The following is a 15,174-nucleotide window of genomic DNA, read 5'->3' as shown; positions in this document are numbered from 1 at the left end:
GGAGGCTAAACTACCACTCCTCCTCCTCGCCACTGGTGAGGCCACGCCTGGGGTGCTGGGTCCAGTTCTGGGCTCCCCAGTACAAGAGAGTCACGGACATATTGGAGAGAGTCCAACGAAGGGCCACAGAGGTGGTGAAGGGACTGGAGCATCCCTCCTGTAAGGGACGGCTGAGAGAGCTGGGACTGTTCAGCCTGGAGAAGAGAAGGCTCAGGGGGATCTCATCAATGTCTGTAAATACCTGAAGGGAGGGTGCAGAGAGGACGGAGCCAGGCTCTTTGCAGTGGTGCCCAGTGACAGGACCAGAGGCAACGGGCAAAACCTGAAACACAGGAGGTTCCCTCTGAACATCAGGAAACACCTTTTTACTGTGAGGGTGACTGAGCACTGGCGCAGGTTGCCCGGAGCGGTGGTGGAGTCTCCATCTTTGGAGATATTCAAAAGCCATCTGGACGTGGTCCTGGGCAACCTGTTCTAGGTGGCCCTGCTTGAGCAGGAGGGTTGGACCAGGTGACCTCCAGAGGTCCCTGCCAACCTCAACCATTCTGTGATTCTGTGAAACTGTTTGTGAAGTTTTTTTTTTTTTAAGAGATCTTGTTTTTTACCAATTGTTTTCTACCAATTATGCTTGATCCTGGAATCGTTCAGGTAGTACGTTTGGAAAACTTGTTTAATATTTTGAAATTACTTATACTAACCTTTTCAAAGCCTTTTGCATAATTTGTGAGGATTTATAGCTTTACAGAATAAAATAGGAATTTCCTTGCCTGTTAAATACTTGGTGCAGTTATATAAAAATAACATTCTTAAACTTTTTGTAAACATAGGAAGGATGCTGAATATCAGGTGGAGCTGAAAACTTAAGCTTTTAAGTTTTATGTTAAAAGGTCACATGTGGTATATAGTGTGCCCCGTTGACTTTTTTTTTAAAGTGGGCTTGAGTATGGCATATTTGTTTACATACATAAATTTTAAAAGGATCAGTGAGATGAAAGATTATTAAACGCAAGTATTCAGATTTTTTGGCAAATATTTTAACAGTTTTTTTAATTCCTTCTTTCTTTTCTTCCACTGGCTGCTTCCTGCCTTAATTAACAGTTTGAAATGTAGGTACTAAACTAATTTAACTGTTATTGATCTGTTAATATCTGAAGTAATCTATTTGTGAAATATTTGAGTTTGGTTTTAATGATAATACATTCATATCTGAAAGAACTTGCATATTATAATAAAATATCTGGAAAGGATTCTGTAATTCTCACCTAAATTTTCCTTTGATTTTATAGAATGTCCAGTACGAGAGAATAAATACAGTTTTGTAGAAAGACAGTAATTCTAGATCTGAGGGCTTTTTATGTTTATTTCCTTCATTCTTGCTTTTTTTTCTGAACTAACTCTGGCTGACTGATGACATGAAAGAAAACTTTTAAAATTAATTTTCAAGGTAGGAATGTTTTATGTAGGCTGAAAGTTTGTTTTTTTTTTTTTCTCCACAATGAAACTAATAATGGTGATATCAAAGATTAATTAATACTACTGCTATTTGCTACCATTAAAACAAACATACCACTCTTCCTTGTTTTTCTCCTTTTGACTTAGTTTTAGTCTACTGTTTTCATGAGTGTATTAATTTTATAATTAGTGGAGTTGTAGCACTGATATTTTTTTTTCTCCAAAAATATCTACTAGTCTGTATGGAATTTTCTTGCATTTTATAACACAGTTATTCCTGGACTTGAGAATATTGTGCTGTGGTAATAACTATTGGTTGCTTGGTTGCTTAATTTATCAGAAAAAAAAAATGCTGCATGTAATATAACTCTCGTGAGGTTCTCATGAGACAATAACAGATCATCTGTGTGCCACCTGTGTTTTACTGGGAAGGGTGGACAAAACCTTGGCTTCTGGTGTCCTGTAGCAGCAGATTTGTAGTTTTGTGTTCACTTAGAGGAGAAAACCCAAACTCTTACTAAAATAGTAATGAGGCAAGGTGTAAAGTAAATATAGCTGTTCAGCGCTTTGCAGGTAACGGGAGTGTTTCTACATTTCCTATGTTGGCCTTCGTAGGAAAGGTGGAAGTAAAGTTCTGTCTCTTTCTGTTAACAGCCTAAAATGACTGTGTGAATTCAGTGGAATAAATGGCGTCCAAAGTAACTGATGCTATAGTTTGGTACCAGAAGAAGGTAAGCTTTCTATTTGTTTTTATAGTGGCTTTAAAAAAAAAAAGTTGGCTTATTGTGTTTTATGTGTAAAGTATAATAAATATAAAATACTAGTGCATTGGTTAGCATTATATGAGAGTGAGTAGCTTGAAACTTTTCTTCCAAAAGTAAATAAATATTTAGTGACTGTATCTAATGAAATGGAATAGCTTTTGGTCTATGTTGAAGACTCCTCACTCCCTTGGCTACTTGTGCTGTGGAAAAAAAGGAAAGAAAATTTTCGTTCTCAGTAGAATGTTAATTAATGTACAGGAAAACGTTGTTTCTATAGCATATAAATGAATCCTTGCATTTAAATAGAAAGTAAGAATTGAAACGTATTTTCTGTCAGTAACAAGGAACTGTGTAGTCCATACCCAAAAGACATAGGCTAGGGCTTTTTGGAAGTTAATTAGAAAAAAAAAATATTGGGGGGAGAGAGGAAAAAGATCTCATTTTGAGATACATAGTTACAGTATCGCCTGATACTGTATCTTTTGATTAATGTTTGCACATAGAAATGTTGATGTCTCTTTCTAACTTACTATTTTGACAATTTCAAATCATCATATCCTCTTGACATTAGTATGCCAGTTGGCTTATTCAGTGAAATTGCTTTTAAGAAGCTGAAAAATGTGCTAAATTTTGAGATGTGCTTCTTTACTAAGATATAAATACGGTGTGATGATTATTACTTTTTTTTCTTGACTCTCCATGATTTAGTAAGTTTCTGTGAGTTATTGTTTTCCTTGGGCTGCATTTTTGAGAGGATGCATCTTGTCCTTAGGAGAATGATGGCAACAGTCTTCAAAACAGAAATTCTGGTTAACTTCTAGCTAAGCAACAGTTAATTTCTAGAAATAAGACAATACTGGTATGCTTTGCTGAGATCTTTACAACTGTGAATTAAAGTACAGTTGGAAAAGCAGAAAAATGAATTTTGCTGACTTAATTTATACCGAACATTCAATTACGTATTAAAAATTTGAAAAGAATTCAGAATTTAATGAGGATTTTTTTGTTTTTGAACTGTGTACTCTCTCCCTTCTCTTATTCAAGCTTTACTAAAAGTATTTTTGTAAAAGTATCAGTGGAATTACACTGTGGTTTTGAAACGTTTCTTAATTGCAGGTCCAATCCCATTTTTTAAAGATTTAGATGATGACTTGTAGAAGATTTAGTGTAATAAAATTCAGTGCAGGATCTTATGGAAGGGGAAAGTGATGCTGATTTTACCTGCTTCCACTCATTATCTCATAAATTTCATTCACTCACACTGTCATACCGATAATACTTAAAAGCACCAAGTTGTGTGCGTATTTGGTCTGGCCAGGACCTCTTTTGTGCAATGCAAGACATGCTGGCTATCAGATCCTCATCACGTCTCTGAGGTTTTTTCGTTGGTGATGATGATCTAGTCTTTGGACAGATTTTTTATGGTATTCAGCTTTATGTAAAAATGGTCCTTTGATGCAAGAAAGAGTCTGAAGTCTCCATAAATATTAAGTGAAGTTCATGCTTGTTATCTGATGTGGTGTTTTTTGGTTTTGGTTTTTTTTTTTTTTAAAAAAATACATGTCTGTGTTCCTGTCAGTCATACAGGAAAAGGAATGCCATACGTGATATGCTCCAACTTTCCATCCTCCTGATGTTAGGAAGGCAGGATCTTCTGCTGATGAGTCACTGTGCTGTGATCTTACAGAGGGCAGGCCTTCTGGTCTTGATATAAACAACCCATTCCTCAGTTTTACTTTTCCCCAGGACACTGCTCCTAACAGGATTACTCATTATCGATACAGGTCATTCTTTTAACCCTTGTTCTGTCTTTTTTTCTAGTGATTTCACACACGTTTCCATTTACTTCATTCATAGCAACAACAATATTTCTGCTGCAAGTCTCTGTAGGCTTTTACAGAGGTCTGCTCAGCCAGAAATTGCACAGCAAGGAGCTGTGATGAGGTGACTCCTGTTACTTCATGAAAGACTGGGCTATCTTCAGGAGGGATAAGATCTTGCATAAACCAGATGTCAGTGTTTTCCACGGTGTGAACAAAATTTAATTGCAATCCACATATGGACTGGGGTCTGCCAAATGAGCAGGCTTTGCTTCTTTCAGTATGAGGAAGTGGAGTCTTGTGACAAATGGCTGCATTGCAGAAATGTTGCATCTCGTGCAAATGTTCGTGCTAATTAGATTGTTATTTCTTAGGTTCCATTTATTGAAGGTTCTCCTGGATCAGGCTGATAACCCCAAGGGTTTTTTTTAACTTTGTAGTGCAGTGTGTGATCCTTTCCTGGAAGCATCTAAGCTCTTTCACCCATGTCCTTGATTTTATTTAGTTATTTATTTAAATCTCTTACATGGCACAGTAATTTTTTCCCTATGGATTTGTTGTTTGCACCAAAGATTTCGAATTGGGGAACAGGAAGCGCTATGCTAGTGGTTAGTGGGTACCAGACACTTTTTTTGTCCTTTCTGATACGTTTCTATTATGTGATTGCTTATGATGGCAAAATACTGAACTCTGTGAACTGGTGGTTGCTTTCAGCGTTAAATATTTATTTCAGAGTTGTCAAAGTTGTCCCACTTAATCAGCAGATCTAAAAAGCAAGGTTCCTCACAGCAGTAACTGAAATTGAAAGTGGGGAGGGATCAAAACTTAGCACATTCTGGCAGTAAAACATTGTTTCTGGGGCAAGAGAGAACCAGGATTGCAATCAGTATTGATCAAATTGATACGACTTGCCTATATGATAAAATGAGGAAAATAAAGTGTTATTTTGGGGAGGTATTTTCAGATTAATCAATTGGTGTATGAATGCCCTAAAAAAGAACATGAAGAACTTCTGATATTTATAGTCATACATAAAGAAGAACAATATATTTGTGTAGGTGGAGGCTGCATAAGAAATACTGAACAGATAACTTGTTCCTTATGTTTCTTTGTTTTCAATTTTAATGCATTTTTGGATGTATTTTTTGATGTATTTATTTTATGTGTCTCTACTGAGTTTCAAAGGTCTGGTTTCTCAAAAGTAAGGCATTTTTATATTTCTTTAATGGAAAGAGTTAAGCAATTGAGCTCTTCCAGCCCTACTTTAGGCAAGTTTTCCAAACACCAAGTTTACTCATATGACTCATACTGTTGTCTGAAATTGAGCCTCTCACGCGAGGATGATTTAGTAATGCGCTTAATCGTTTAAAAGGTCAGACCTTTTATTATGTAAACTTGTTTTTTGTTGTTGCAATAGATTTACTCTGCTTTTAGTGCATTGGAGCTCTTGATTACTGTCTTGTAAAAATACAATAATAATTTCTTAGTTATTTTAAGTTGGATTGTAAGATTTCAGATAGTATATTATACCAGCTTGTTATCTGAGATACAAGATTGCATGGACACAGCTTTACTGCTTCCAGTGATAGCTAGTGTTTCCCAGCTGGTACGAATACTTTTGCAAGGCATGAAATCTGAACAAATATATCCTGCTAGATACAGGTTGGCTCTGTAGAAAGCAAAATAAATTAAACCTCTGCTGTGTTCCTGGATGCACTGGAGAGTGCAGTGCTGAGATACTTGTGTGTCAGACAGGGTTTGTCTAGCTTGTTTTCAACTCTTTCTGCTGCACTGGTTCTTGCAATAAAAGGGTGTGGCAGAGGTGTCTGCATTGCTCTCTGGAATGGTTCATTACTTTGGTCCCAGAAAGCTACCGAGCTAATATTCACATAGATGCACTTTGTTAGTTAATATCCTTAGGATTATGTGTGTTTACCAGAATACAGAACTTGCTTCAGATTTGTAATTGATGCATTTTATGGAGAAAACGATCATAATGTTTCCTCTGAAAAAATCTGACACCCCCACAATTATTTTAAACGATTTCAGTATCTGATGGCGTACCTTTCTGATACTGATACTTTATGCATACTTGAAGTATTGCCCCAGTAACAGTAACTGATGTTAAAAATAATAAAATTGGTTGTAACTTAAGCTTTTTGCATTAATTTCTTATAATACTTTCAAGCTTTACAGATAATAGAAGTGCAATTTTTGGTCTGGTTTCCAGTTTGGAGACTGTACATAAATCTACCTTAACAACTTTCTGATTTTCAGTCCTCACAGAAGCCTTGCTGCTAAAATGGGGAACTTTATACAAATTTGTTGATAATATTGCAGGGGAGAATTATGTTGTTCCTTCTCTTGGGGATGGTTGTAGGGGAAGGCAGAATGGAACTGAATGAATTGAACCCAAATCCTGCATCTGACTGCATATCAATTAACTGCCAAAGCAGCTTTCCGCTGTTTCGGGTGTCCCTTGGGCATGGCTGTTAAAGGGCACAATAAAACAAATGAAATGTTTTCTCTCTTATGGCTTTAAAGGGCAAAACTAGAGTTCTAATTGCATTGCTTTAAGATCTGTAATATTCAGTATTTTACAGCTCATTAGTCCGAGACTGTACTTGCCAAGTTAATAAAGGAGGAAATAAAATGAAAATTATATCATTCCCTGAAATGGGGATTTCATTCTTGGCCCTGAATTCACTTGATGCATTGGTGACGCTGGCACCAAAACCAGTTTTTGTCAAATGGTCGGGCTGTATGGCTATATTACCTAAAACTTGGGATGCTGAAACTGCAGCAGTTCAAAAAGGTCTGCCTTCAAGTGCCAAAACTTGACAAGTGTTGGAGCTGGCTATTTGTGAAAGCATTGAGGGAAAAAAAGTGTGTTTAGAAGAGTTTCCTTCCATGTAGTGCTGGGATTTGGTACTCAAGTTGCCATCTGACCAAATAGTGGGGATTGCCTTCAGCACCTTGTTTCGGTGAGACAAAACTCAAGTTTCTGAATCTCGTGCAAAAGATCACTCAAAAATTGGTGCTGTGGCTGAACGAAGCAGGCTTGCATTTTGCCTGGCTGTTGGCTTCCATGCCTGCTTTGCCTTCCCACAGACTTTCATGCACTTCTCTGGTGAATTTGGTCAGGGGTCTAATCCAGTTAAACCTAAGACTGTGAATCTGTAAGGAGTTGATGAGTGGCGGGGAGAGAGCAAGGACCTGAAATCCCTCTGTCTTGAGAGGGATTCTCTGATTCTTGAATTGTTTCATTATGCCTTGTGAAACTAACCTACCATTTTCTTTTCTCTTCCTGAGAAAGGAAAGTGTGCCATGGGAAGTGGAAATGATCAGGGGCTTAAGGGCAGTGCTGTTTTAAAATCCTAGTTACAATGCTGGTAAAATTGCTGGATTTTCAGTGGTCTTCAGGGAATTACACTGAATAATGAGGCTGTCAGAGTGGTTTTCTTTTCCCAGTTACGTCTTGAGGCTGCTTTGTTTTGTGCAAGTACATAATTGTAAAAAAAATTAAAAAAAAAAAAGTGTTGCAGAGGTCTTAAATTCTTAACGCTTGGAGAGTAACTGGGCTGTGTTAGCAATAGTGTAGCCAGTGGGTCAAGGGAAGGGATTATTCCCCTCTGTTCAGCTCATGTGAGACAGCATCTAGGGTGCTGTGTCCAGCTTTGGGCTGTCCGGTACAAGAAAGGCATTGGCATTCCTTGGCATGCCCAGTGGAGGGCCGCCAAGGTTGTTATGGGGCTGAAGCGTGTGATGTACAAGGAGTCTGAGAGAGCTTGGTTTGCTCAGTCTTAAGAAGAGGGGGCAAAGGGGAGAGCTCACTGCTATCACAACTGCTGCTTTGGAGGCCGTGGAGAGGATGGAGCCAGGCTCTTCTCGGAGGTGCACGGAGATTGCATGAGAGGCAATGAACACAAGTTGAAATGTGGGAAATTCTGATTAGATATAAGGATAAAATGTTTAACGTGAGGTTTGCTAAGCATTGAGGCAGGACCCCAGAGAGGCTGTGAAATGTCTGATCTTTGGAGATGTTCGGATCTCTACTGGATAAGTCCTTGAGCAGCCTGCTGTAACTGGACCTGCTTTGCACAGGAGGTTGGGTTAGATGACTCCCAGAGGTTCAAACCTGTGCGATTCTGTGATGACTTTAGTTTGAAATTTGAAGATGAGTAAACGTTATCAGAAGGGATTGTGCTTAATTAGGATTAATGACAGAGATGGAATCTCATTCAGTTTGTGCTTCTTTTTAGGTTTTGCTCAATAGTCCACTTAAGCCAAAGAAATGGTACCTGAAGTTACCCCTAGTGTCCAGTTCATGTCGCTACGAAATGGCTTAGAGTAGGTGTTGGTTATTCCTGTACTCTCATTTAGTTTAACCTGAAAACTGTTTCTAACTATTCTTATGTATATAATTTTCCTTTATTTTTAATTGTGCGATGAAAAAAGATGTTTCGTGTTTTTAGTAGATATGCTAAAATCTGTAAACAGTTACTCAGGGCAATAAGTAGGGCTGACTGATGTTACCAAGAATTAATCTGTAAAGAATGATACAGAAAAACTATTAATACATAGTTGATAGATGTTTAATTATGTATTACTGTACTCTGAAAGGGATGGTATCTTTGAAGTAAGCTTTGGTAAAATTACTGTTCAGTGAAATGGCTGTAAGTCCAGTGCTATTGCAGTTATTGCCAGAATTTAAGCAGGTCATTAGTTAGCAATTCAAACAGTTATTTATTCTTAACTCTTAAAGTTTTGAATTGCTTAATTTTACTCTAAACAGTTGGTTTCAGCTCTCCCTCTGGGGGCCGAACAGGGAGATGGGAGGGGAATCCCAGAATCTTTTAGTAATCAGAGGTAACAATTCAGCAGTCATAAATCCAAAGCTCTGCACCTTAGGATATACAGCTTTAATCCCTTCATTGTCCTTCTCCATTTGACTAAAAGTTACTAAACTCTTTGCTATTAGCAGACAGTGTACAACTATTATATAGTGATTTCTATCTGTGGTTTCTTAGCTAAGTTTCTCTTAGCTCAGCTTGTCCGGTTCACATATCCACCATAAACAAAATTGAAAAAAACCTACCACCATTGAAAATGAAAAACATCCTGAAAAAAAATCATCCTAATGGTAGAAATCTGCTCCAACAGAGAGGATTATACTGCTGAGCTACTAGATTATTGCCTTTGCTGCAATGGGGATCTGTTCATGTAAGAAATGAAATGGGGTTTAAAATAACTTTTAATAATCCTGTTCTGAGTTTTGAGAAAATGAGAAATGATTTGTCTAATATCTGAAACTGTATACTTAAACTAAATATGAAGCATTTTTAAAGGTATTTTAAATGAATAATATTACATATATAGAAATTATTTATACATCGGTATCTTAATATTAAAATTGATACATAAAATCATACCTTTTTTTGAAGAATGTTGGAGTGTAAAAGTTAATTAAGTATATTAGCTAATATTTTAACACTAAATATTTTAACAAGGTGTTAAACTCTTTATTTCCTTGGTAGACAGTCCAAGGAAGCAACTTTGGTTTTTATTTACCAAGCTCTGTATCTTGTATCTTTTGGATTTGTAATACTATTGTGATGTTGCTTGTAAAAGTGTTTAGAGGTTTTAAAGAGCAAAGCTTAGCATGCAGGTTTCATTATTGATAAACATTAAAGTTTTAAGGTCCAGCAGGAAATGCTATGTATTCTTCGGATTATAATCTTTGCCAGTCTGCTTGGTCATAAATTATAAATGTCTCCTGAAATATTGATCGATTCCATTAGAATCAGAAGGCCTTGTGAGTATTGGGCTACAGGTGGATACCATCACTACATTAGCTTAAAGTGAATATCAGTGTCATTCACAAAGCTCAAATTCAATCTTGATGCACATATGGCTTGTTATGAGAAAGACACTGGGAAGAAATATTACGCAGTGCAGAAACTCTTCGCACTGGGCTTTATTTGAAGTAAAAATTAGCTGTGTTTTCAATAGCTTAACTTTTTACTTAGGCTAACTGCTCTTAATGTTACAAAACCAAACTGTACAGGTGCCAAACAAATTTTAGATATCTAAAGAAATGTGATCAAATGCTTTCTGAGGTATTTGATTGGGAACAAATAAGTGCAGTTATTTTAGGTAATTTCAAGAGGTGCACATATCTCTTAAAACCAGAAAATGTTATGACGAGTCTGCACTTAAAAAGGATCTCAAATTTATTTAATCTTTCAGTAAAGAGCTAGCTTTATCAGGTGAGTTTAGTTTAGTTTTGCCAAATGTGTAATTGTATAGCTTAATATCCCATGCCAAGTCACGTACAAGTTAATAAATTTTTTGACAATTAATTACTTGTGAAGAAATGTTGGGTTTTTTTTTTCCTAGAAAACCTATTTGAAAGTTTATTATGCTTAGTTAATTTAGGATGCTAAACCCCCACTTTTCCATTGTGAAAGACTGGCAGAGTTTTCAGTCTGCATATAATCCCTTATATGCTGAAAATTTTAATAGCTGCTTGAAGAATAGTTGTTAATTCTGCAAATACATAAAGGAACAGAATTCCTCTCATCTTCTTTACTCGGTGTTTATTGAGGCACGGTATCTTGAGAACTGAACATTTTAGAGGTAACTGGTTTGGATAGACTGGATAGAATCTTGGCATTGAGGAAGCCTGGGATGCATGATTTAAACTAAATGTGTATAAAATAACATCTGCTAGTTTATCTAGTTCTGCTACAGGTAGGTTATATCACAATTTTTTATATCTGTAACATATTACTGACAAGTTTCCTGCAACAGGGTTGTGTTGATGCTTGGTGATGAAAGTTACATTTAAAAATGAATAAGATAGGCTTGTTATCTAACTCGAGTTAACAAATAATTTTAAAAAGGTCAAGGGAGATTTTTTTGTTAATTTATTTTTTGCCAAATCTTAATAACTAAACAAATGCTATAGAATACAAATTTCAGATCCTCTTTGATTAGATATTTTATAAATTAAATTAGAATAAATTTCTGTGATAAATCAGATTAAAATTGGGATATTGTGTTGTATAGTTTGCTAAAAAAAAGTCTTTTGCTAGTTGTAGACTGGACTGATGGATTGAAAATATCCGTGACAAACTATTATACAAACAGTCTTGCATGAAGCCTTGAACAGATTTTAAAAGCATTGCTTATCGTTATGTACTTAAGAATTGGTCAATTTTTGGACCCTTATATTTTGTACTTTAAATTTTCTTTGAAGGATACTGCAGAAATTGCAGCTATAATGGATGAGATTCCAGGTAGAGTTGGTGGGTTCAGGAGTATACAGGTACTTGAGTTGATTTGGGCCTTCATGTTGGCCTAACAGTTCCAGGCACAGGAAGCTTGAACACCTGCGGAGGAGCCCTGGGGACAGCTGCATATTGAGGGAAAGCTTGCTTTGATCAAGTTTTGTGTATATTTAAATTCTTCAGGTTGGAAGCATGAATGATCTTATCTCTAGAAAGCTATCCCTTCATTGTATTTGCCTTTAGAGCTTAATTTCTTTGGCATTGCTAGATGCTAGACTTCTTTTCAGTGTCCTGCAGGTATGTACAATTTTAAAGAATTGCATGAATAGCCAAGAGCTAGAGCCTGCATGCAAACATGTGACAGCTTAATATTTAGATTTAACATGAAACATAAATTAGATGCAAATACTTGTAAATCAAAACTCTTTGAAGATGGAATTGACTGCTGCTCTCAATAATTTAAAACTGGGAAGGTTTGCTAGTATTAACTTACATTCTTGAATTTATTCAGGAATTACATTCTTGAATTTAATTCATACAGGTGTCTGTCATCTCTGGTAATCATTATATGTTATAATTTACCTTGTCAATGAAAAACACTTTTCAATGAATTCTGCAAGATATGTTTCACAAACTGTAAATGTGTTTTCCTGATGTAAGGTAGAGAAGAAAAAAAATTAATGCCCATGCTTTTTACTTGCCTTGTTTCAGTAACATTAGTTCTACCTATTTTTGTTTCATGTGGGAAATGAAGTGTGCCAGTATGCTACTTCATAACGATGCCTTTGTTTTCACGTGTTTCCTTCTGATACACTTGCAAGATAAGTATAGAGGGATGCTTATGCAGACGGAGAGAAGGGAAATTGAGTATCAGGTCTAAATTTGATGTGCTGAGCACGTACGCCTGCTCCCTAAAGTGCTTCTAAAACTTTCTTAAAACACAAAGAGGTGAAATTAGGTAGATTAAAAAAATTGTGAGAGATTGTAATGATACTTGCTGTCTGTAATTATCCCTTTAACTCTTTTCACTTTGCAACAGTATGCCTTTACTTAATAGCCCTGTGCTCAGATTTTAATAATTAAAGTTGATCAGAGGTGATTGGCCAGATCCACTAGTCTAATAAAATAGTTGTAAAAGACCATCTCCCTTAAAGTTTTTTTGTCTCCCTCATTTACCTCCTGCTGGAAGAATTGCTTTATGGGGCAACGTTAAAAGAAAAACGTGAATGGCAAAATCCCTACTTCCTGTCTTTTTGTGGAGACAGAAGCTGCTACCTAGCCTTGTAGGAAAATACAACTAAGTCAAATTTTAAATCAGGCAACTTCCTTGCCTCAGATGTCTTCTGGGATCTGTTTCCCAGAATTCCTTTAACAAATGGTCTGTGTTTTGTCTAAAAGAAGAACGGTCTTTTAGAGACTCTTTCAACTCTACACCAGTTTCAGCTGTGAATGGAATTAGGAATACAGAGTTTGCTTTACAGCTTTATTGGCACAAAGGCTTCCTTCTGCATTTGTTTCTTGCATAATCGAGAGGGAGACAGACTTGCATCCCCTTTTCTGTCTTTGTAGAAAGAAATCTTTTTTGGAAGTGAGGAGGGGAGGACGCAATATTATGCAGCACAAAACCTCACTCGGGGCTCTTCTCAGTAAATTTCATGGAAAAACAGGAAGGCCTGAAATTTCATTTAAAATGTATTTAGAGAAAAAGCCAGAACAATTAGATATAAATGTCTGGGTGGAGTGGTTATTCAAGATACTAACTTTTTAATTGCTGGCTGTTATCCAGGTGGAGTTAGCTCTTAAACTTCCTTTGGTTTAATTACTTTAATTGTAGCAAGTGCTTAATTCTGCCTAGTACAGTGCCTGACTCCTTAATTATTTTCTGCAGTCTACTTTTTTTTTCCCAAATGAGAGGTGCAAAGTATTTATTATTATTACCAAAAAGCCAGTAGATTTTTTTTTTTTCAGAGTCTTAAGGTAGCAAACTATAGAAATTGTTTGGGTACTTAGCTCTTGTGAATGGGAAATATTATTTAAATTTGAGAATGGGTAGTTCAGTAATTCAATTCACTGTTCTCACTTTCAATTTTAGATATGCTTTGGACTTTACTGCTATAAATTAGAATTTTATTATTTTTTTCTTGTTTTTCCCCTGATGGGTCAGGTTTAGAGGCACAAAAGATGCCTCTAGATTTTTTTTGTTTATAGGTGTGTTTGCCTATTGGCTTCCCTGGATATCTTTTTGCATTTATGTTGGATCCTTGGTTAAAAGATCCTTTTTAACCAAGAATAACTTTTTTTTTTTTAATAACATCTGCTAATTTAACACTGAAGACTGAAATAGTAAAAGACAAATCAGAACATTGATTTCTGGTTTAAGGTGTATGCACTCGTGCTCGGGCCTTTTATGTCTGTTGCAGTTTGTGAACTGGAACGAGAAGTCATGCTCTTGCAGTAAGATTGAAGTTAAGCAGGTTTGCTCAAATGGTGGGGGTTCCTCTTGCCTCTCTGTCAGGTGTCTGGACTAAGCTGCTTTTATCAGCTCTCTGCACAGTCAGTGAAGGGTTTCTGAATCTTGGGAAGCGTGTCTGTCTCTCCCTCGTGACCTAAAAGCGATCTTGCACTTAGCTGCTCAGAGTTTGTGATATGAATCAAACTCTGGATATCTAGCAGTGTGTGCACACATACGTGTGTACATGCATGCATATGTCTAGGTAGAACTGCTGGGATGGATAGGCTTTAAAGTTGACATAGTAAGAGAGATCATTACTGAATATTTTCTAGAAATACTATTTGTGCAGAGTTCAAAGCAATCTGACGATCTTTGATAACTTCTTACAAAACTTGGATATATTGTCTCGTATATTGACTCGTTCTTGTCACTATCTTACATGTGAATTTCCTGAAGTTTACCTTCTTCAAAATATCTGACAGTCATAGGGTGGCTTTCTTGTATAAACAAGTGCAGAGTCATTTCTTAAATTAACTATAGCTACCTGTATTGATGGTTATTTAAAAAGACGGAACTCATCAAAACTGGTCTTAGTGCTAGGATTTTAATAACTGCTTGCAGGATCAACCTTCAGTCTTTCTATGGTTCTGCTCTTATAAATGCACCAAGTTTTCTACAGTGCTGTGGTGAGGTTAGAGCCTGAGAGAAAACAATTCCTTTTTATTCCATTTTTTTAACTAAAAACTTGCTCACGTTTAGACAAAACTGAGATCTTCAGAAGAGTTTCATGAGTAAATAGACTAGCAGCTTAATGGGAGTGAACAAATTTGGGAATACGTCTACTATAGGAACATTATTTCACCAGTGCTTCAGCGGGAAAAGTGGCATTTCCTGATACTCTTTGAGTTTTCCCTGGCCTGTGATCTAGTTGATTACCAGCCTGACCATATATTTTGTTGCTGTGCAATCTTAAGAGATAAAGCTAAAGACAATGTAGCTGTAAAAGTGGGTGGAATGGAATGGGAAATACAGAGGAAGAAGGTTTAAAAAATAACAAATTAATTGAAGGTATGAGTTCAACTAGACGTGCGTGGTATTTTCTCTGAAGTTAACTGAAAGACTGTCAGTGTTGCTGCTGTGGATCTGCTCTCTGTCAGTACGGAGGCTGGAATCCCGACCTGAGGTGGGAGGCAGTCTGGTGTTCCCGGTTCTGCCTTGCACAAGTCATGCAGTGAGGCTGAGGCTATCTGCTTGCCTCTCCCCTCTATCACAACTCATTTACAGGTTAGCTAGATCCAGTCCAGCCAAGATAGAACGGAGAAGATAAAGATTTCTTTGTAAATAAGTCTCCACAAGGAAGTAACCTGCTGTCTTCATGCTTGTCTTGTTGAAGA

The 15,174-nt window shown here is 36.7% G+C and overlaps 1 protein-coding gene across 7 annotated transcripts in view; it reads left to right on the top strand.

Moving 5' to 3' along the window:
• Positions 1–15,174, top strand: part of PHTF2 (putative homeodomain transcription factor 2) — a 71,023-nt gene that overhangs the window by 13,341 nt on the left and 42,508 nt on the right. For 6 of the 7 annotated variants that reach the window (XM_076363887.1, XM_076363931.1, XM_076363616.1 and 3 more), the window contains exon 2: positions 2,107–2,183. In XM_076363887.1, the coding sequence (XP_076220002.1) occupies positions 2,139–2,183 (45 nt within the window). In that variant the 5' untranslated portion in view covers positions 2,107–2,138. Of the gene's footprint in view, positions 1–1,489; positions 2,026–2,106; positions 2,184–15,174 lie in introns of those variants that run through there. The other variant, XM_076363866.1, reaches the window with a different exon arrangement.

This window comes from Aptenodytes patagonicus, chromosome 1 (genome assembly GCF_965638725.1).
Source record: "Aptenodytes patagonicus chromosome 1, bAptPat1.pri.cur, whole genome shotgun sequence".
Lineage (NCBI taxonomy): Eukaryota > Metazoa > Chordata > Aves > Sphenisciformes > Spheniscidae > Aptenodytes > Aptenodytes patagonicus.
Note: the sequence above shows the minus strand (reverse complement) of the source record. Positions and strands in the feature narration are given on the sequence as shown.